This window comes from Syngnathus typhle, linkage group LG7 (genome assembly GCF_033458585.1).
Source record: "Syngnathus typhle isolate RoL2023-S1 ecotype Sweden linkage group LG7, RoL_Styp_1.0, whole genome shotgun sequence".
Classification (NCBI taxonomy): Eukaryota; Metazoa; Chordata; class Actinopteri; order Syngnathiformes; family Syngnathidae; genus Syngnathus; species Syngnathus typhle.
The window spans coordinates 4,470,647-4,489,282 of NC_083744.1; the positions used below are offsets into that span (position 1 = coordinate 4,470,647).

The following is an 18,636-nucleotide window of genomic DNA, read 5'->3' on the forward strand; positions in this document are numbered from 1 at the left end:
TTGTCATACGCTTTAGTGATGTATCCAAGTCCCTCAAATATTCAGTAAGGTGCAGAGAGGTTCATTCATTACTGGTGAGGCCCAAACTCCTCTGGAGTCAGATTTCAAAACATGAACACTGTGTCGAACCTATATTTCAATTTTAAAACATTTGTTTTAAAGTTTGTAATTTGGGAAGCGAAGCTCTGGACACTGTGTGAACAATTTCAAATGAAAAACAAATACTACTGCTGCCAGTGTACAAACGTGGGGAAAAAACAACAACTTCACTTTCACAATGTAATTTATTTTTTCATGATATCAAAAAACGTCGTATTTATATGAAAAAGATTAACGAGTGGCCAGCATTATCCTGGTGGCTTTCGCCACCATCTTGTGGTAGTCGGCCAGTTTGTCCACAAGTCGCTCGTAAAGCTGAAACAGCAGCAACACGTCAACAATCGGCACTTACAAGCGAACGCGCAGTGAGGCAGCGGAAGACTCACGCCTTGTTTGCTCCTCGTGTCCTTGAGTGCCGCCATCAGCTGATCAATGGGCGTGTATGGCAGCCACACGCTCGGATTGCGCGCCGACAGCGGCGTCTGAGCAGCAAAAACAACATTTGGCGAGTGAGACAATTGTCTCAGTGTCCGTGCGTGCAATCGTGGCAGTGGAAAATGGCGCCAGAGTGTGTGAGACCTTGATGCCAAAGTATTGGTGTCCGCGTCCCAGCAGAGCGTCAATGTACTCAATCACCAGTTCGGCTGCTTCATCCAGCAGGTCAAAGTTCAAAAAGACACGCAGCAATGCTGCTGCATTCACCTCCTAGAGGGAACCCATGTGACGGAAATGGACAAGAATAATGTGGAATCGCTGTTGATTGTGCGGACGACGTGCAAAGATTGTGTGAGAGTTTGAGAGGCGGGCGCACTTTGTAGAACTTGACCAGCCAATCGGGTGGCGGCACGCCGTGTGACAGCAGTTTGACCAGAACTTGGCGGTGGTGAAGGCCGTCGGATGACGGGAACTCTGAAAGGAACCAGAACAGGAGGCGCCATGCCTCGTCTACGGCACTAAAAAAAAAAAGAAAAAGAACCACGGACATGTGATGTCATCAGCAGTAATTTGCCGGGGGAAAGTTGAAGCGTCACCACCAAACCTGGACTCTTTGGTGTTGACCACGGACGAGAGCTGATTGGCGGCCAACCACAGCCAGGCCTCGTTTTGAGCCTCCTCGCCACCAAACTGAAGCTTGATGCACCTGACCATTGAAAAGCCACGAATTTTTGCATTTCCTGAGTAGACGTGTCGTATTCTCATTCTCAGCACAACGGTCACACCTGAAGGTCAGCGCGTCAAAGAGCGGCGCTAGCGGCAGCTTGAAGACGTTGCACAGCTGCCGGGCGCACATGAAGAGCCCGGCGTCCAGCAGGAGGCGCACCAGTTCGTGCGGACCGGCGCCGCCTGAACACAAGGGGGCGCACGCGAGCGCAGCGCTTTAATAATTGCCGCCAGCATGATGAGGAGGACGATCAAGGTGACGCGTACCTGCGACGGTGGCCGCCTGCGGGTGATGTTGCGCTAGTGCCAGTCGACAGGTGGCAATCATGAATTCTTTCTCCAGGTCGCGCAGCTCCAAAATATGTACTTGACGCTTAACTGACATGGGAAATGACATCACGGTACAAAAATTGGCTACTTGATGACATCATCACTTTCACTTGACTGCAATCTTTTCTATTATTCCAAATGCGCATTTTTTCTGCTTTAACACTAACAAATTCATCAAGATGTTTTTTATTTATTTTTTTAAAACCTCTCCCCTTCTTTAGTAAAAACTTCCCACATTATTTCCCCTTCTTTGCATAATGCCAAAAGATCGTATAAGACGGCAGCAAAACCAGAGTTAATGATGAAAATCTGACCTGGGGGGCTCACAACATCACCGTCCGAGTTTCGTTTGGGTGACGCTCCCGGACGCTCAGACTGCAAGAAAAAAATAAATAAATCAGCCACGCACACAAACGAGTGTGCCACGCATGTGCGTGCTACCTCCGGGACGGGCAGAACCATCCACGCGTACTCAGGCCGGATGAGGCGCAGACAGTTGATGGCGGCCAGGAAGCAGTTCACCTGTTTCTTCAGCCCACGCACCGAACACACCTCGCGACCCAAACGCATGGCCAGCTCCAGCATCACCGTGCCCGCTACATGCACACACGGACAAAATGTGACTTAGCGGGCGTGTGTGAACATTTCACACCGCTTTGCACCTTTACCTTTCCTGTAGTTGTGTCTGTTGATGTGAAAGGCGTAGAGGAGTTCGTAGTAGTTGTGTGTGAGAAGGTCGACGCCTCTCGCCCGCGATTCGATGATTCCGACCACCTGACGAGACAAACGGACAGCTGAGTGAGGAGAGGGTGGGGGTAATGCTCGCATGACCGCGGAGCAATCGTCCGTACCTCATCGTGCAAATTGACGTAGGAGAAGTGGACCAGGTCGTGCAGCTGAGCTCGCTCGCACAGAACCACCACCAGCTGACGGAGACAGTCCAGCTGCCTGCACACAAACACGCACACACGCTAACACACGTGCCCGCCTGGGTGCAACACACGCGTGCGTACTCACATGCTGGAGTCCGGGTTCTGGACCAAAGCCTCATAAGCTTCGTTGTTGTGTCCCAGGTCCAAATGATGCTTGAAGATTCTGGTCCACAAGGCCGCCTGTACACAAAAGCGGGTTGGCTTTTTGAGTCCTAGTTGGACCTCAGGCTGGCGTCCGTTCTGGGGGTTTGCGTGAGATGACCTGACTGCTGACATCATAGACGGCCTCGGCTAACGCTAAGGTGGCTAACTGGATCACAAGTTCTGGTAGCCCGACATCCTCCAGCAGACGCAGCACCTGAAACGCACACAGCATTAGTTTTTGCAACGTTAGTTTTAGCGTGAACATTTTTGTCGTGGCGGTGTCCGCTAGCATTAGCACAAACCTTGTTATAGTAGCGCAAGGTGGGCGAGCAGGCGGCGGCCCGCTCGTCTTCGACACCCGACAATTTCATGAGAAAGTCTTCCTTTTCCACCTCAGAGGCGGCTTCCTGGAAGCACCGCAAGGCCTGTTGGGAAGCCGGCACACGGTCACGTGATGCGCCGAAGCCTTTGAGGAGCCGGCGCGGGCGTGCGCGCTCACCTTGTGACCCTCGCCGTTGGCAAGGTAGCATTGAGCTAACATGAAGCGGGAGGAGCCGACGTTCACTTGACACCAGGAACCAATCAGACGCACGTAGTCCTGCGCACACAATAGAAAGCTGAGGGCTTCCCCCCTCTTTCGCAATAAAGCAAAGCTGGGGGCTCACGCCACGTCTTTGAATGGCTACGTCGGCCACTCCTCAAAACATTCAAGGCCAGCCCCGATTCACAGGCAACATTATAGCTAATGCGTACTGACCTGCAGGTGAGTGTACTGACAGTTGGCCATCAGGCATTCTGGGAAGTGGAAGGTGGAATTGCTGGGCCAGCTACGACGCGGCGCTTCAGTCAGGGCAAAAACAACACAATGCATCTGTCGCGCCAACGCGCCTTAACACCCGCCCCCACCATTGTCACGGTAACGGCGGCAAGGATACAGCAGCTGAGCGAGCGCCTGTAGGATGATGGCCATCGAGTCGTTCCAGGTGACGGCGATGCCGTCTGCCATCCGGGAGAAGAGGTGTCGGATGGCCAGCTTGTGGCCGCAACTCTGGTAGAACATCTCCACCGCCGACTGGTGACTGGCCGCTGCGGACACGCACCCACACCTCAACTTCACCGCCACAGTCTGCTTGAACGCCAGCGCGCTTGCTCGCGGCCTCTCGCACATTCAAACACAGGACACAATTCCCCGCACAATTTCTCAAACACACGGGCACAACAAAAGACACACGTCGAGGGAAATCGGCATCCATCAAAGACGTTGGACAAAAAGATTTTTCCCTGGGAAAGACACAGACAGAGCACTTGCGACGTGGGCAACCTGCAGTGCTGCCGGTGAGCGCAGGGGCGTCGCTGAGGTGTAAGGCGCTGAGGTGCTGCAGGTTGGCGTCTCTGGAGAAAGACGGGAAGGGGGGTGGGGGGCAAAGGTCACGAATGGAAGCAGCGGGCAACTCACTGCACGCGCATACACACTCACACGGCGTCATCGGCGACCTGCACGCCGGCGCTTCGACTGAAGTGCTTGAGCACGAAATAGGAGGACAATAGTTGAGACGCCAGCGGGATCAATTCATATTGGATCCGGAGTAGCTGAGACGCTCCGCCTGGCAACACCTGCCGCATACGCGCGCACTTAATTTTTCACCAGCCTGTGCGCAAGCAAGTTTGCGACGGTCGCAATGTATGCGGTTGAATTGAGGGGAGACACGTGTGTGCATGTGTACATACGTGTTCGCCGAGCCATAGGCAGAGTTTGAGGAGGAGCAGCACGTCCCTGCAGAGGAGCGTCCGCGTGGCGCTCACATGACTCAGCGCTTGACACATCAGCGACACGGCGGTGGTGCTCGAGTATAACTGAGACGCGCTCACACGCACGCTCATGCTTTCGCCTAAAACACACACACACACACGAGCGTCAACTAAAGTTCAAATGTTTAGCCAATACGTTCCTCGAGCACAAGACCGTACCCGGGAAAAGTGGACCATCTCCAAAGTCCAAGTCCGTCTCTAGATCCACCTCTTTGAGAAGACCCAACACGGCCGCCGTCAGGTTGCAAACATCTTGCAGTTTGTTCTGGATGTCCTCGATCATGCTTTGAGCGCACAATACAACCATGTGACATCAACACACGGCAGTGCGTCTGCGAGCGTACGCGAGACATACTTGTCCTGCGCCAGCATTTTTTCCAGAACCAGCTTGGCGCTCCTCTCCGGCGACTCTCCGTGTTGGAGCGCGCTCTCCATGTCGTGCGCCATCTCCAAGGACACGCCGTCCCTCAGCACATGCAAACACGACATCAGCGCGGCCTTGTCCGCCTCTGAACACACAAACACACTTGTCGAGACACCGACACGCATCCTGCAGGCGGGAGCTCGGCGTTTACCGTCGACGAAAGGCATGTCGTCTTCAGTCAGGAATTGGTCGTCGGAGGACAGGTAGAGCTGGTCAACGGCGAAACAAGGCAACAGGAAGGAAAGGAAACCCTAAAGCGGAAAGCCAGTCTTAACGAGGAAAGCGTGCCCAGAAAAGGCGGCCGGCCGGCTGCGCCATCCCATACCTTCTTGATCAGGCACGCCATGTGACTGTGAGGACTGACACTGATGGCGAGCGGCGTGGCCAGAACCTCCTGGTACTGAAGACAGCACGCGTAAAACTTGGACCAAAATTCCACCTGAAGGTGGCGATATTCGTCCTGGGAGAACTCAAACTCCGTCACGCTGCTCTGGAGCTTGAACAGATCAAAACAAACATTCAGAAGGCGGCTGCCTGGCTGTAAGGAAGCCTCACTTCAATCGGCACACGCTCGGGTAATCACCTTGTTCTCCACGGCCAGCGTGACTTCCTTCCTCAGTCCTTCCCACGAGGCGTCGGGGAGGATGTCGGCGCCTCGCCGAAAGATCTGATGGAGGCAACCGCTCGAGTCAAGACGAAGTGTCACCCAAACAAACATTTGTTCCGTTGCCAAGCAACAGCCGCTCACCTGCAGGGCTTTGACGATGGCCGCCGCCGTGAAGCGAAGCGGCGAGAAGATGACGTCCAAGTAGGTCTCCTGTCAATCATCACACGGGAGCTCAGGTATCGTTGGGAATATATGGCGCCGCCTGACTGATCGACGGATGACTTACTCGGGGGTCCTGATCCATGCCGATGAGGACTTCCTCCTCCGGGCGAGGCTGAACAAAGACCTGATTCCACTGACCCGACACGTTACTGACAGACGACAACGCGCTCGTTTTTTTCTTTACAGACAGCGAGGCACTACAAACAAAGTAGGAAGTTTTGCTTTTGACTGACTGTTCAAAGTTGATGCATTTGACGACGGCGTTGTCGTTGTCGTCCAGCCACAGGGCCCAAATGTCGGCGGAGGTCAGCACAAAGTCTACCAGCGTCTCCTGCAGCCAAACATTGCAGGCGTTGTCGGTTGAGCGTTGGAAGCCGCCTGCTCCCCTTCGTCGGTGGAACTCACCTGAGTGCAGAAGAGCAAGGAGATGCGCTCCACGCTGTAGCGGTTGGTGTCGGCCGGCAGCAGCTGCAGTACCACAAACTGCCGTCTGTGGGGCACCGCCAGGTACACGGCCAGGCACAGGCCCGAGGCGGAGCAAGAGGTCAGGCGCAGGCGGTGGCCCGCGCCTGACCACCGCCCGCCACCCTTCCACGCCACCGGCATGTACCCCAACATGTCCGTCTCCAGCACACACGTCTGATCCTGAACAAATAAATGTGGGGGACGACTTATTAGGCAACCGGCTCCTCTCGGCCGCAAACGCACGCCATCAACTGGCTCACCCGAAAGGACCACATGCGCAGTTTATGGTCCTGGCACACGGCCAAGACCAGCGAGTCGTCGTCCAGCTCTCGCACCGCCAAGCTTGCCACGTCGTCGCTCTGCTCGCCGCGCATGGCGCTCGGGATCCACCCTGACAGACGCCGCATCACCCAACTTGTCTTCAGCTCCGACACAAAGCACTCGCCTGAGGCCACGCACACACGCAGGTATAAAGACATACACAAGAGACACAGAAATCAACAGACAGACAAGGCCCACCTTGCCGCGCCTTCGCGGGCTGTGTGACAACCACGACGCCCCCTGCAGGTGAGGCCAAGGCGTAGTTGGCGTCTCCGTGCTGCGTGAGCCACACGGCGCTCACCCCTGCGGCACCGCCGGCGGGGGTGAGCGGGGCGGGGATGGCAGCGCTGCAGCAGGAGTCGTCCAGGTTTAGCTTGATCACGTCCGTCAGCACTGACTGTATGTGGAGCTCCGTCACTGCGTCCTTAACACCACGGACGCGCGTTTACAAGTCGGAGCTGGGCGGGAGAGACATTCTTTTTACTTACGTTGCGATACACGGGCTTTGGGTGCGGCAGCAGCATCCTATGAACGCTCTGATTGGTGGCAACCAGGAGGACCACGTTGTTGAGGGTCTCGACCATGGCCACGCCCCCTGGCACCACCTGGCAGTTGCCAAAGCGCAGCCGCACGGCGTTGTTTAACAGGTTGCCGTTCAATGAGTGCTCCACCAACTGCACCGCGTCGCCCGACGTGCTCCTGGCAAACAGAAAGGTCAAAGGGGAAACGCCGCCAGCAATGTAAAAGAACAATCTTCATGCTCTTGCCGGTAGTCATAAGAAGAAGAAGGCGAGTGTCACTGACCATGAGATGAATCTGTTGCTGGTGATGGAGTGCATTTTGTCGCCGCCGTCGGCATAGTGGAAGGCTCCGGCGGAATCTGGAAATTTTACAGCTCCTGTGGGAGGTGCTGAAGCTGCACACACCACACAAACGAGCAAAAAAATTCTCACTTGACTCATCTGGCCAAATAAAGGTTACATTACAGCAAATCCAGAGGTTGGTTTAGCACAAACTTGGCCTTTGATTGAATATTTATTGATCCCCAGGGGTGGGGAAATTCAGGCCCCAGCAGTATCCATACCACAGAGTGGGTATACAAAAAACACACAGATGGCATGAGCGCAACTCAATAGGCTCTCACAAGGCTGCCACACAACGGCACCACAAAGAAAGTCAGAAAGTGCACAAGATAAAAGCCATCAAAGCAAATCAAAGCTAAAAGACAAAGGAAAAAAAAGCAACAGCGGCCACCTAGCACCCCTCAATACAAGAGAACACCCCAAACACACAAAATAGCCTCCACGGGGTCCATCGACAGGTGTAAGGGCAGTCCAGTTCAACGGCGCCCAATGGACCGTGGTGGTGAATCGGTGAAAACATCACAAAGCAGGCAAACGTGTGAGCAGCGTCCCGGGCACCCTGTCGGGGGACGTGCAGATGGCCACCACGAGGCTAGCATGGCGAAAGTCGTCGGTTCCGACGAGCACGAGGGAGCGGACTCCCCACAGGTGTTGCGGCTGCAAGGCCAATGCGAGGGACCCGGTCATCACTGGTCGGATAAGCAGGAAGCCGTCGTAGAGTTACGCCGGCCTCGACCGATGATCCCGGTCCGGTCCCAGGAAGAAAAAATAAATAAAATAAAATATCCGATCCGAAGAGGTACCGAGGTGCGGTAGAAGGCACCAGCATCGCCGAATGGACAAAAAGACAGAAAGAAAAAGGAGAAAATAAGGAAATAAAGAGGAAAAGAGAGAACACTGCTGGGAGGCAGCCACTCACGGCGCCATACCAAGTACTCGTGTCAAATGTTTGTATGCATTAATTTCTTTCTTCTCCCACCCACGGACAGTAAACAAAGTGGCGCCCCGGATGGTCAAGTGACTTTAACGCGAAGAGGTGTTCGACAACTGCTATGGAAACCCATTTGGAATATAGATGTCTTTTATTATTAGCGGCGGAAACGCGCTCCGCCATAAAACGTCAAAACAACAATGTGGAAACATGCTTTGAGACTCGTAGTAAAAAATTCTTAAGTTAAGTGTATTTTTGTACTATGGGGAATGGCCTTCCATAATAGAGATTGACATTCATAGAAGGCGCGCGCAGAATGCTAAGGGAAGCTAGCTGTTGTTAGCAAATCCGGTCAGTGTAAGGTTTGTGTCTAGCACTTTGCAAAGTGTTGGAAACTTCCAACGAGGCACAGTGCAGGCATGCGTTGATTTGACTTTACCAAACTTGATTTCGACTTCTCGGAACCGCTGGACAGCTTCCTGTTCAAATGCGCCGACCTCGATGAAGCTTTCTCCCAGCGTCGCCGCCATGTTGGCCTCGTGGGTGCGTGACGTCACTGCCGGAATGTGCGCGCGGTTTGCAGTTAGTGCCAGGGATGGGCGGATCGATACCAAAATATCGATATATCGATCCAGGCTGCTCATTTTTGAGTATCGATCTTCCTAGCTGGTATATGTAAAATACCAATACTTACAATTATTTAATAATATTTTTCCTCATTTTTTTTCTGCTCCAATTTGACGACTTGCACTCATGCTAGCACTACTTTTCCTTCCGCCTGCTGCACCGGCGTGTCCTGCTCTGCTCTGCTCCCGCCCCCTTTTCTCACAAGCCAAATAATCATTACATCCAATTTTGGTAAATGTAAAAACTCCTCAAATTACACTCCTATTTTGGCTATGCTTTTCAAACTGCAAAGTTCCCCTTTTACGAAGCACAATTTCAAAAAGAGAAAGCATATTTTATTTCAACTTTATTTTTATTTCTGGCTTCAGTTGAGCTACAAAGTTTGCTAGGCCCTGTCATTGCCTTGGTTACCCGCATGTGTAGTAACAACAATTTGACATCACTGCCCGCTCATGCGACTTGTGCGCACTTTCCAAAGGTCTTTATTTCATTTGAGTAAAGGTACAAACAGGTGTAAAAGTTCATGATTGAGTAGAGAATGTAGGAAATATAAATAATCGCAAAAGTTGGCACGACCGGCAGACCGGTGTGCTCGTCACAAGAACCAAAAGAATACACTTAAAGCATTTAAAAACCTGCAAAAAGTCTTAAAAAGTGAAGAAAACCTCCAATTGGCACGACGAGCTCCAAGTGGGGAGTGTGCTGCTGTAGAGGAGATCGGAATCAGGGTGCCTTATCTTTCTGCTTTTCAGCTGAACCACAAATGCAACAATGTGTTTACCATACTTTAGCATGGCGCTCATCAAGCTTGAGTGGTATGGGAGGGGGGGGGGCGGAGGGGTTCACTGCCAGAATATCTTTAATGGTCAAGTTATGATAATCATTGGCCAGCGCGACTGATATATACGTGTGTGGGCGGAGTCACAATGTTTTAGTTTTCTGAAACTTCCTTTTCCAGATGGGCTGCCACAAAATCCGAGGTGTTGCTCATTAGCTCCGAGGCTAATCTGAACGCTAACAGCCATCGGCTGAGGCGTCCCCACATGTCGTCCTGCGATGGTATGGAAAGTGTTGCCGCGGCGATGGGGAAGACACAGGTCGGTGCTGTTGGGGGGGGGGGGGGGGGGGTATTCGGGGCGGCCGGGGCAATGGGGGCGGTGCTCACTTCAGCAGCGCCTTGTAGAGCATTAGCGAGCGCGCGGTGCTGCCGTCCTGCTCCAGACACACAATCAAGTCCCTGAGGTTGACTCTGGTGATACGCTGACGCCAAGGCTGCCGCGGCGACGACAAGGCCGTGGAGGCCGAGGACGCGCCTGACGCCACCTGTGGACAGAAGAACGCGTCACATTTATGCCACAGGCGCATTTTCCTTTTCTGTAGTCAGTGTGTCTATTCAATCCTGTGTCCACTCTGCAATCTAAAATGAAGAAAGTCAAGAGAGCAGAAAGAGGAAGGCACCTCTGGCAGGGGACGGACGAGCGTTACCTCAGCAGAGGAGGCGGTGGCGCCCGGGGAGTCCAACTTGCGTTTCTTTCGTGGCCCGATAGCGGCAAGCGCAGTCAGGTTGGCATCGCGTTGGCGCATCTGAGCCAACTCCTGCTGCTGCATCTGGCAACGCAAACATCAAACATGTTCAAAGATTGAGACCTTTTGACTTTGGTCATTTCTGATGGGAATTTTTTGTTTAGCAGAAGTGGTGAGCCCGAACCAACCTCTTTGGCCTTCTGCTTGAGACGGGCCTGCTCGGGATCCTCCTGCCTGGCTCGACTCTGCCACACAAATGCACAGACAAATGAGAGTCAAATGGTCAGACCCAGCCTCGGTGGCGTTTTCCTGGTCGGGACCTTGGCGGCCTTGAGCAGGATCTCCCTCTCTTGCTCGTCCTTCCTTTGCTTCTCCAGACGCTCCAGTTGCTCGAAGAAGCGAAGCTGGGCGCGAACGTCGCCGGTCTGCTCGTGATGCTCTTCGTCCTGAGCGTAATGTCACGGCATTAACATCCTTCTTGCAAGCGCTTTTCCGGCGTTCGCAGGAAGTTGCGTCACCTTGACAACGTCCGATCGGTGTTGAGCCAGCGCGGAAACTTTCTCCAGCAGCGAGCGCAGTCGCGACTGCGTGGCGTGCGACACCAAGTTGACCACCTCCAGAGGAACCTCGCTCACGCCCAGCCTGCGAGCTGACAGCAAATCGACACAACTTGTCATTCGGCAAGCTTTTGGAGTTGACGGCCAGTTACCTTCCAGCGAGTCGCGCACTTTCCCCGCTCCACCCCCCTGTCGCTCACCCGTATCCGAAATGCGTCGGTGTAACAGGCCGGCGGGCAGGAAGGCCTCGTCCTTGCACGAGCGGATCTTGGTGCCGACCAGCTCGGAGCTGGTGGCCAGGATGCGAGCGTTCTCCTCGCTCAGGTTGACACCGGCCATGGAGGCCACGTCGTTGATGTCGTCGTCGTCTCTGCAGAAGTACCAAGAAATACAACCACTGGAGCCAAAGGTTGGTGCTGTCTGTTTTTGGCCACAGTTCTTCAGCATCCACATTTACGATTGATGTTTTTGTAAACCCGCATAAACAAAATGTAATGTATTGTAAATTTATCTTTCTTCCCTTCTCAAAAACACCGACTTGAGGACGGAAAAATGTCACATGACTCACCTGAAAGTCCCGCCCCCCGGGTCTCCCAGCTTCTTCTGATTGGCTGGCGCCGCCAATGTGACCACGCTTTTAGCAACCATGGCGGTGGGTGCTCGTGTCAGCGTGCCTGCACAACATGCGCAAAAGCTCAGTACGGTGTTCCATTGGTGGCGACTGCTCGAAGGAAATCTCGTCAACACTCACTAGGAGTTCTCACACCCACCACCAGGGGAGCACGAACAGTCTGCATGCCACCACGACACGGCGCCTGAAAAACCAAACAAAAGACATCAAATTAATGTTCTTTTCAACTTCAAGTGACAAGCCGAGAAAGACAAAGGAACAAGCGAGCGCAAATGTTTCCGTACCACGGTGGCAAGTGGCGCATTCATCCGGACTCCGGGCGTCGATATGGGCAAGCGGGGTCGGATGGCGGCGTTCGGGGACGGGGCGTAAGCGGAGGCGGGGTGTGAGCTCAGCGACTGCTGGCTGCTGAGAAGCGACTGACGCAAGGCAGGAAGACTTTTCTGAAAATTTAAAATGTTTGAGTCAATGGAGACGAGCAGCAAATGTTATTCATTGGTTATTTGTGATGATGACCTTGAGGAAGGGGATGAGGTAGGGCTGTGGGGAGGACTTGAGCTCCGCCTGCAGACGACTGGTGAACTCCTCGGGCTCGATCTTTGCATCCTGCACACACATTACCCCAGTGTTACACGCAAGCAGGCGGGCGGGCACGCAGGCGCATGCACGCTGACGTACGAGGAGGTCCTGAACAAGCGCTTTGACGTTCTTGGAGGTGTCGGGTGAGGGTGAGTTGTTGGATGCCAGCTTGATGAGTGTGGCCAGGAAATTTTTACACTTCTTCACGTTTTCCTGCATTTCCTGAGGACGTGAAAACACGACACACTTTGGTCGAGCGGAGTCTACGCCAACCCCCCTTCCCCCACAACGGACGCACCTGCGACACCACCGTCACTCTGTTGCAGCTGCCGGGCACGGCCGCGCCGCTCACGGGCGCCGCAGCGGCGGACTTGACTGCGGCGCCTGTTGCGGCGGGAGCGACGGTCGTGGCCTCTGTCGCCGTTGCCATCGGCGTCTGTGCCTTCAGAGGCGGGGCCATCTTCACAGAGACACCGGGGGCGACAGACGTCACCGTGACAGCCTTTGGTCACAAAACAACAGCACCAAGGCAACGGCAATCAACAAACTTAGCAGTGTCAGGTTTGACTGGAAGAGGAGAAAGCGCTTCACCTGTACTGAAGAGGACGAGGAAGAAGAGGAAGGAGACTGAAGAAGTCTCGTTTGGGGGGGTGTTGCCAGACGGATATTCTGAGGCGCAGTGGGAGCCTGTGTACACGCGCACACAAAATCGTCACCACTTGCTCGTATGTGTAGTGACTCTTGCGTCAGTGGCGTCACAACTCACTGGAGCGGTACTGCTGACTCGCATGGTGGCGGGCGCGGCGGGTCTCTGAGGGACGGCGGTCACGCTGGGACTCTGCTGCGTTTTGGCTTGCGCTTGGGCCAGGACCTGCTGCGGCACCATCACCAGCTGACCCGTCTCGATGCGGACCAGAACCATACCTGACACAAGATCAACACAGACAGGTGAAGCATTGAGTCAGAACATCTGGACTCTCGCAATGTGTCGAACGGCTCACCTGCGGGCATGGTGAACCCGGGGGGAAGCTGGATGGTGGCTTGCTGCTGAGGCCGGACGGCCAATGGGGGATGAGCGGCGGCCGGCCGGATGGTCCCGCTCGCCGGCCCGACAGTCCCGGTCACCAGCCCAGGTCTCTGAAGCTGGACAGCGCCAGCCGCTCTCACCGCAGGCTGGCCCAGCCCGTTGACAACCGGCTTGACAGCGGGGGGGCCGAGGGGCTGAGTGACAGGTGAGCGGGCTGCCGCAGGGGGTGGTGGGGTGCCAGCAAGGATGTTACCGGAAGCTGGCTGACCTGGCACCAGCATCTTACTGTGGTTTACCAGCTGAGATGGTGAGGGGGCCCCAGAAGGTCCCACAGGCCCACCTTTGGACTCCAGGCCGTTCTGAGCGGCGCTCGGGAGTCTATGCTGGGCGGCAGAGGGAGCCGTGGGAGCCGCGGGACTCGCGGACTGAGTTCCGGGGAGGAAGTTGGCCGGGGAGGCCATGACCGCAAGGGGGCTGGTCGTCGTCACCGTCGTGGGCGACGCCGCCGTCGCCGCTGCAGAGTTGAGCAACTTGACGACTCCGGCAGTACCGTTCAAACTCATCGTGCTGGGCGACGCCGTCCTACCACTTCCTTCGGGTGCCCACTGGAAGCTAGCGGCGGGCTGGGCGCTCAAAGTTTGGACTGCCGTCACGGGGGCGGGCGAGCTAGAAGCAACCGGCCCGAACGAGTGCGGGCCGGCCCCGCCGACCGCCGGGCCGGCGCTCCCTTCGACGGAGGTAGAAGAGGAAGAGGAGAGAAGATGAGCGGCGGCGGGCTGGAGCTTTAAAGCCGCCCCCGGGTGTCCTTGTTGCGGCTCTTGCTCGGGCACTTTCCCTGAGATGTGAGTGGCTGCAGCCGGAGCTCCGTCGTGTCGGTCGGTAGCATAGGACGCGGGATGGGGCTCGGACTCTCCCAGTTGCGATTCGAGCGAGCCAACTAAGTCGCTGACCGCCTTTTCGTCCACTTCATTGAAGAGCATGTCCTCCAGCGGGTCGGTGGCTCCCGCCATCTTTGATATTGGACCCTTGTGCAAATCGTATTTTAGAATTTGCGCATGCGCTGAGCACCCGCGTTGCTCTCGAGCATAGAAACATAGCAACTAGATCCAACCCGAAAACGCCGAACACTTTGCGCCTAAAAAACCGAAAGGCCCTTCCACAACTTGTTGCTGTTTTATGATCCACGGAAAATGTTTTTGCATTTTCTCTAATTCGCCTATTATATTATAAACTTGAAAATCGCTGGATTTGTGGCAGCGTCGTGACAAAACTAGCAACATTTGTTTGATTTTTTGGACGCGAGCAAATGGCGCCGCTGCGGACATTTCTGAACATGTAGATCTAGGTGCCCGCTCGTGCTCGGTCTATGTCCCATCAGCCTTCGCTGTCGCGGGCTCTCAATGGCGGCTGAGGAGGACGGATGATGTTGAAGCCATGTTTGTAGCATATTAGCGCGTAGCGCCGAGCAACTGAACTGACGACGAGGGACTACCGCGCGCTTGAGTGCCCAGTTCGGACAGCTCGCTCGCCGTTACTCAGTGTTTTGGCCCTGGTCACATATACAGGACAACATGAGCGCCGGCGGGACGCCCTACCTCGGCAGCAAAATCAGCCTCATCTCCAAGGCCGAGATCCGCTATGAGGGTGTTCTGTACACCATCGACACTGAGAACTCCACCGTGGCTTTAGCCAAAGGTAACCCCTTTAGCATTAGCACGCTACTCAGCACGCGAGGCGGCAAAATCTGGAACCGGTCGCAGCTAACGCTGAAACTAGTCATGCCAGGGTCCTTCAGTTCCCTACTCTCCTTCCCAAGGGGGGAGGGGCAAGTTCACTTCCCTTGTTTTTGTCATATGCTCAGACATTTCGATCAAAAGATGAGTATGACAAAATAAAAATGCATCTTTTATTTCATGCCTGTTACATTGAGATGGTTGAGCGCCTTTTGCTTGAAGCCACCCGGCAATGTTGTTGGTTGCTCAGGTATTGACTTCTTCAACATTAAACATTACGTCTAGTTTTAAATGTAAGAAAAGCTGAACTCTTGTCTCCTATCTTTTGAAACAATTTCTGCAGTATACAACTAAATCGAAGGAAGTGACCTTGCAGTTGAAGAACACTGTTGTTGACAATTGTACTCCACACTTGGTTGTCTAAGGTTACATGGACGATCTCTGGCAGAAAACGCCAAGGCAAATCTCCACAGATGGATCAATTCATATGCTCCTGTGATTAACGTGTTGAATCGTGCAACAGTTCGTGACACTCCCGTAGTGGCACACTCAAGCCCTCATCCGACCGTGTGTCTCCAGTGCGTTCGTTCGGAACCGAGGACCGGCCCACCGAGCGACCCATTCCCCCTCGAGATGACACCTTTGAGTACATAATTTTCCGCGGCAGCGACATCAAAGACCTGACGGTGTGCGAGCCCCCCCGGCCCACCGGCTCTCTGCCCCAGGACCCCGCCATCGTGCAGGTGCGTCGTTAATTAGCATCTATTTTGAGCAACGACAACATAACGTAGAAGGACAAATAGCTGATGAGCTCGAGACAACTTGAGGTTATTTGAGTCTTAAGCAAGACGTGAGTCTCTCACTGGAATGAAATCTGAAGGGTTTTTTTTCCTCCTCAGTCGTCCATGAGCTCCACTTCGTCGGCCGCGGCCTCGCTACCCAACTCTTTCCAGTCGGCATCTTCCTACGGGCTGTTCAACCGGGCCACCGCCGCCTCCTATGGCCAGTTTGCCGGCACACCTCAGCTCTCACCACACTCAGGACCTGCTGCCGGTGGTAAGCGCTTCCGTGCTTCCCTCACGGCATCATGTCCGATACTTGTCAATGGCAGGGAAAGAGCTCGTCTACCTGTGTAGGTGACAGTAGAAGGGCGAGCGAGTGTTCTCCAAGCTCTTGAGTCTGCGGCTGTCCTGCAGGGAGCAGCGGGTCGTCCGCCGGCGTGCCGCAGAAGAGCGCCGAGCTGGCAGCCGCACGGTCGGTTGCATCGGTTCCGAGCGCCACCGCAGCCAATCCCGGCGCCATCCCGGGCCGTCCCGGCCAGCCTCGTGCGGCCCCTCCCACTTCGACTCGACACCGCCCGGACGCCGCAGATGCTAGGAGGGGTGAGAACGCTTGTGCGTGTGCGCTCCAGCCCTCAAAAGTGCATCGCTGACCATTTTGCTCTCATTCCCCAGCACCTAACAGCCGGCGAGGCCGAGGGGGCAGCCACCGCGGCAGGGGACACTTTGGCGTGCGGCGAGACGGAGCCAGCGTCAAGTTCGACAAGGACTTTGACTTTGAGAGCGCCAACGCACAATTCAACAAAGACGACATCGAACGCGAGTTTCAGAGCAAGTTGAAGCTGAAAGGTGCACGCTTACACGCTACTGCAGGCATTGTCACGCTTTGTCAGGGGGTGGGGGCTGGGGTGCACGCAATCCCCTCTGCCACCACAAGGGGCCGACTCAAGAAGGGGAATAGCACTGGCAGAGCACAATCCTCCTGTTGCTCATTGAAACTTGATTGAAGACATGAAAAGACTGAAATCTCAATTTGCTAATCATGTCGTCCCAAATGATGGAAGCGTGTGCTGGTGGCGTTGCGTGCAGATGAGAAAAGTGAGCAGGCACTCAACGGCGAAGAAAAAGACGGCGCTGACGACGCGCACCCACAGGGAGAAGATGCGCTGAGACCAAAGTGCTACTACGACAAGACCAAGTCCTTCTTTGACAACATCTCCTGTGACGACAACAGGTGAGTACATTACGTCAGATATGTCAGCATGCAGTCTCCACTTTGCCCCGCCCCTTTCCTAACGTGTGCTCTACTTCCAACAGGAACGCTCACGACAGGTGCGGCGGCAGTGGCTTCCCCAGGTAGTCATGTGACTCACATGACATCCCAACACTAGCGTGACCACGCTTCCCAAGCACCAGACACTCCCCCAGGCCACTCAGTGGAAAAACAGCATTGACGTCAAAATGCAATTCTCTGCCCCGCCCACAGGGAGCGCCGGCAGACGTGGGCGGAGGAGCGACGCATGAACGCCGAGACGTTCGGCCTCCCACCACGTCACAACCGCGGTTACCGGGGGAGTCGGGGAAGAGGGCGGCCCGCCGGCCGGGGGTCCTCGGGCCCGCCTCAAGGGGGCGCTTTCAGGGGAGGATACAGGGGGAACCAGGCTGGCCGGGAGTTTGGAGACGCCGGGGCCGCCTACAGGGTGACGCAACCTTTTTTTGCATATATGGAGAGCATTGTGGTGCCTTGAGATGAGGCTCGGGCATCGAGAGACTCGAATACAAACCAAAAAAAGGAGATTCCTCGTAAGCCGCTCGCATCCCATCTCCAGGCACCACCTTTCTGTTTGCCCCCAATCTTTACATCTTGTCGACTGACGCTTGTTTTGCTGCTTTCAGAAGGACAAGAAGATACCTGCGTAGCGTTGACCACCAACCTGAAAATGCTTTTGTCACCAGCACTGCTTGCTGCAGTTTGCGGGGGGGGGGTGCTTCACATTTTGTAAGTTGTGTTTGGGAGGTATGGTGCAGCTCTCTTTTCTACTAGACCCCCTACTCACTCACTCACTCACTCACTCACTCACTCACTCACTCACTCACTCACTCTTCCCCAGCCTCATCTCAATCCTCATGACTTTGCGCTCAAATGTGCGGCAAAGGATTTACCTCAGAACCAATACAATTTGCACTTCCAACTGTCTGAAACAAGAGTCAGCCAAAGTACCCCCACTACCACCGCCGCACACAAAATAAATGATCAGGGTGAGCTGGCGGGTGTGTATGATGACTTTATGGCTTTGTTGCTTTTTGATGAGTGTGCAAGTTAAGACAACAAACTTGACGGTTTGGATTGGCAACGTTACCAACTTGGGAAATTTGTATTTAAACTTCAACCCTAACCCTACAATGCACTTAAACTATTACGTTGCCAACTTTTGAATCTCCAACTATTAAATGTATGCCATTATTATTCACAACTTTCTCTTCACAAACAAAACGCCAACGCATATCAACCAATCATTAAATCATATGACACAATGTCTGGTCGTTATCAGTAACCGATTCAAATAAAGAGCATTCATGAGTCTGTCCTGTTTTCTGCCGGCAAAGTCGGTGTTCCTGAATGGTTTCTGATCTCCAAATTGTCTACAGGTGGGTAGTGCAAAATTGAAAAAGAAATTGTTTCAAATATCTTACAGTGAGGGCTGTGGACTCGGTCGGAGTTTTGCACCGAGTCAGAGTCCGGCCTCTTGACCACGAGTCCGAGTCCGGCTGTCCATTTTTTCTGTTAATTCATGTGACTGCTTAGTCTTTATTCAAGGCTAATTTAGATCAAAATCTAAATAATTACAACAGTTTTGTGATGGCTTTGTC

General features: G+C 54.2%; 3 protein-coding genes across 7 annotated transcripts; 1 reads left to right on the plus strand and 2 right to left on the minus strand.

Annotated features, from left to right (window-relative positions):
- Positions 1-265: 265 nt before the first annotated feature.
- On the minus strand, positions 266-8,894 carry LOC133156492 (nuclear pore complex protein Nup160-like). The gene is made up of 34 exons (XM_061282252.1): positions 8,748-8,894; positions 7,319-7,430; positions 7,003-7,213; positions 6,713-6,938; positions 6,454-6,638; positions 6,134-6,373; positions 5,962-6,059; positions 5,793-5,877; positions 5,648-5,716; positions 5,483-5,566; positions 5,225-5,395; positions 5,051-5,150; positions 4,831-4,984; positions 4,635-4,759; positions 4,395-4,555; positions 4,144-4,280; positions 3,988-4,058; positions 3,602-3,752; positions 3,424-3,493; positions 3,166-3,264; positions 2,969-3,091; positions 2,785-2,880; positions 2,608-2,702; positions 2,442-2,538; positions 2,259-2,364; positions 2,032-2,186; positions 1,905-1,965; positions 1,528-1,638; positions 1,320-1,443; positions 1,139-1,240; positions 911-1,052; positions 679-804; positions 486-581; positions 266-414 (listed from the first exon to the last, which is right to left on the minus strand). The coding sequence occupies exons 1-34, from the start codon at positions 8,836-8,838 to the stop codon at positions 331-333; spliced, it is 4,158 nt and encodes a 1,385-aa protein (XP_061138236.1). The 5' UTR covers positions 8,839-8,894; the 3' UTR covers positions 266-330.
- Positions 8,895-9,266: 372 nt separating this feature from the next.
- LOC133156502 (transcription initiation factor TFIID subunit 4-like) lies at positions 9,267-14,989 on the minus strand. 3 transcript variants are annotated; one of them, XM_061282277.1, is made up of 17 exons: positions 14,849-14,989; positions 13,840-14,278; positions 13,228-13,767; positions 12,993-13,150; positions 12,818-12,913; positions 12,525-12,728; positions 12,326-12,448; positions 12,164-12,253; positions 11,932-12,090; positions 11,768-11,831; positions 11,585-11,690; positions 11,217-11,413; positions 10,978-11,108; positions 10,780-10,905; positions 10,648-10,704; positions 10,421-10,543; positions 9,267-10,258 (listed from the first exon to the last, which is right to left on the minus strand). In XM_061282277.1, the coding sequence occupies exons 2-17, from the start codon at positions 14,261-14,263 to the stop codon at positions 10,097-10,099; spliced, it is 2,760 nt and encodes a 919-aa protein (XP_061138261.1). In that variant the 5' UTR covers positions 14,264-14,278; positions 14,849-14,989; the 3' UTR covers positions 9,267-10,096. The 3 variants fall into 3 exon arrangements, with proteins under 3 accessions (XP_061138261.1, XP_061138260.1, XP_061138259.1); XM_061282276.1 differs by having other exon boundaries at positions 11,217-11,386; positions 13,228-14,278; XM_061282275.1 differs by having other exon boundaries at positions 13,228-14,278.
- Positions 13,956-18,346, plus strand: LOC133156535 (protein LSM14 homolog A-B-like). 3 transcript variants are annotated; one of them, XM_061282344.1, is made up of 10 exons: positions 13,956-14,095; positions 14,819-14,948; positions 15,566-15,729; positions 15,886-16,042; positions 16,183-16,368; positions 16,441-16,614; positions 16,855-16,999; positions 17,083-17,121; positions 17,252-17,465; positions 17,662-18,346. In XM_061282344.1, the coding sequence occupies exons 2-10, from the start codon at positions 14,825-14,827 to the stop codon at positions 17,683-17,685; spliced, it is 1,227 nt and encodes a 408-aa protein (XP_061138328.1). In that variant the 5' UTR covers positions 13,956-14,095; positions 14,819-14,824; the 3' UTR covers positions 17,686-18,346. The 3 variants fall into 3 exon arrangements, with proteins under 3 accessions (XP_061138328.1, XP_061138330.1, XP_061138327.1); XM_061282346.1 differs by lacking the exon at positions 13,956-14,095 and having other exon boundaries at positions 14,355-14,948; positions 17,665-18,346; XM_061282343.1 differs by lacking the exon at positions 13,956-14,095 and having other exon boundaries at positions 14,357-14,948.
- Positions 18,347-18,636: the final 290 nt, after the last annotated feature.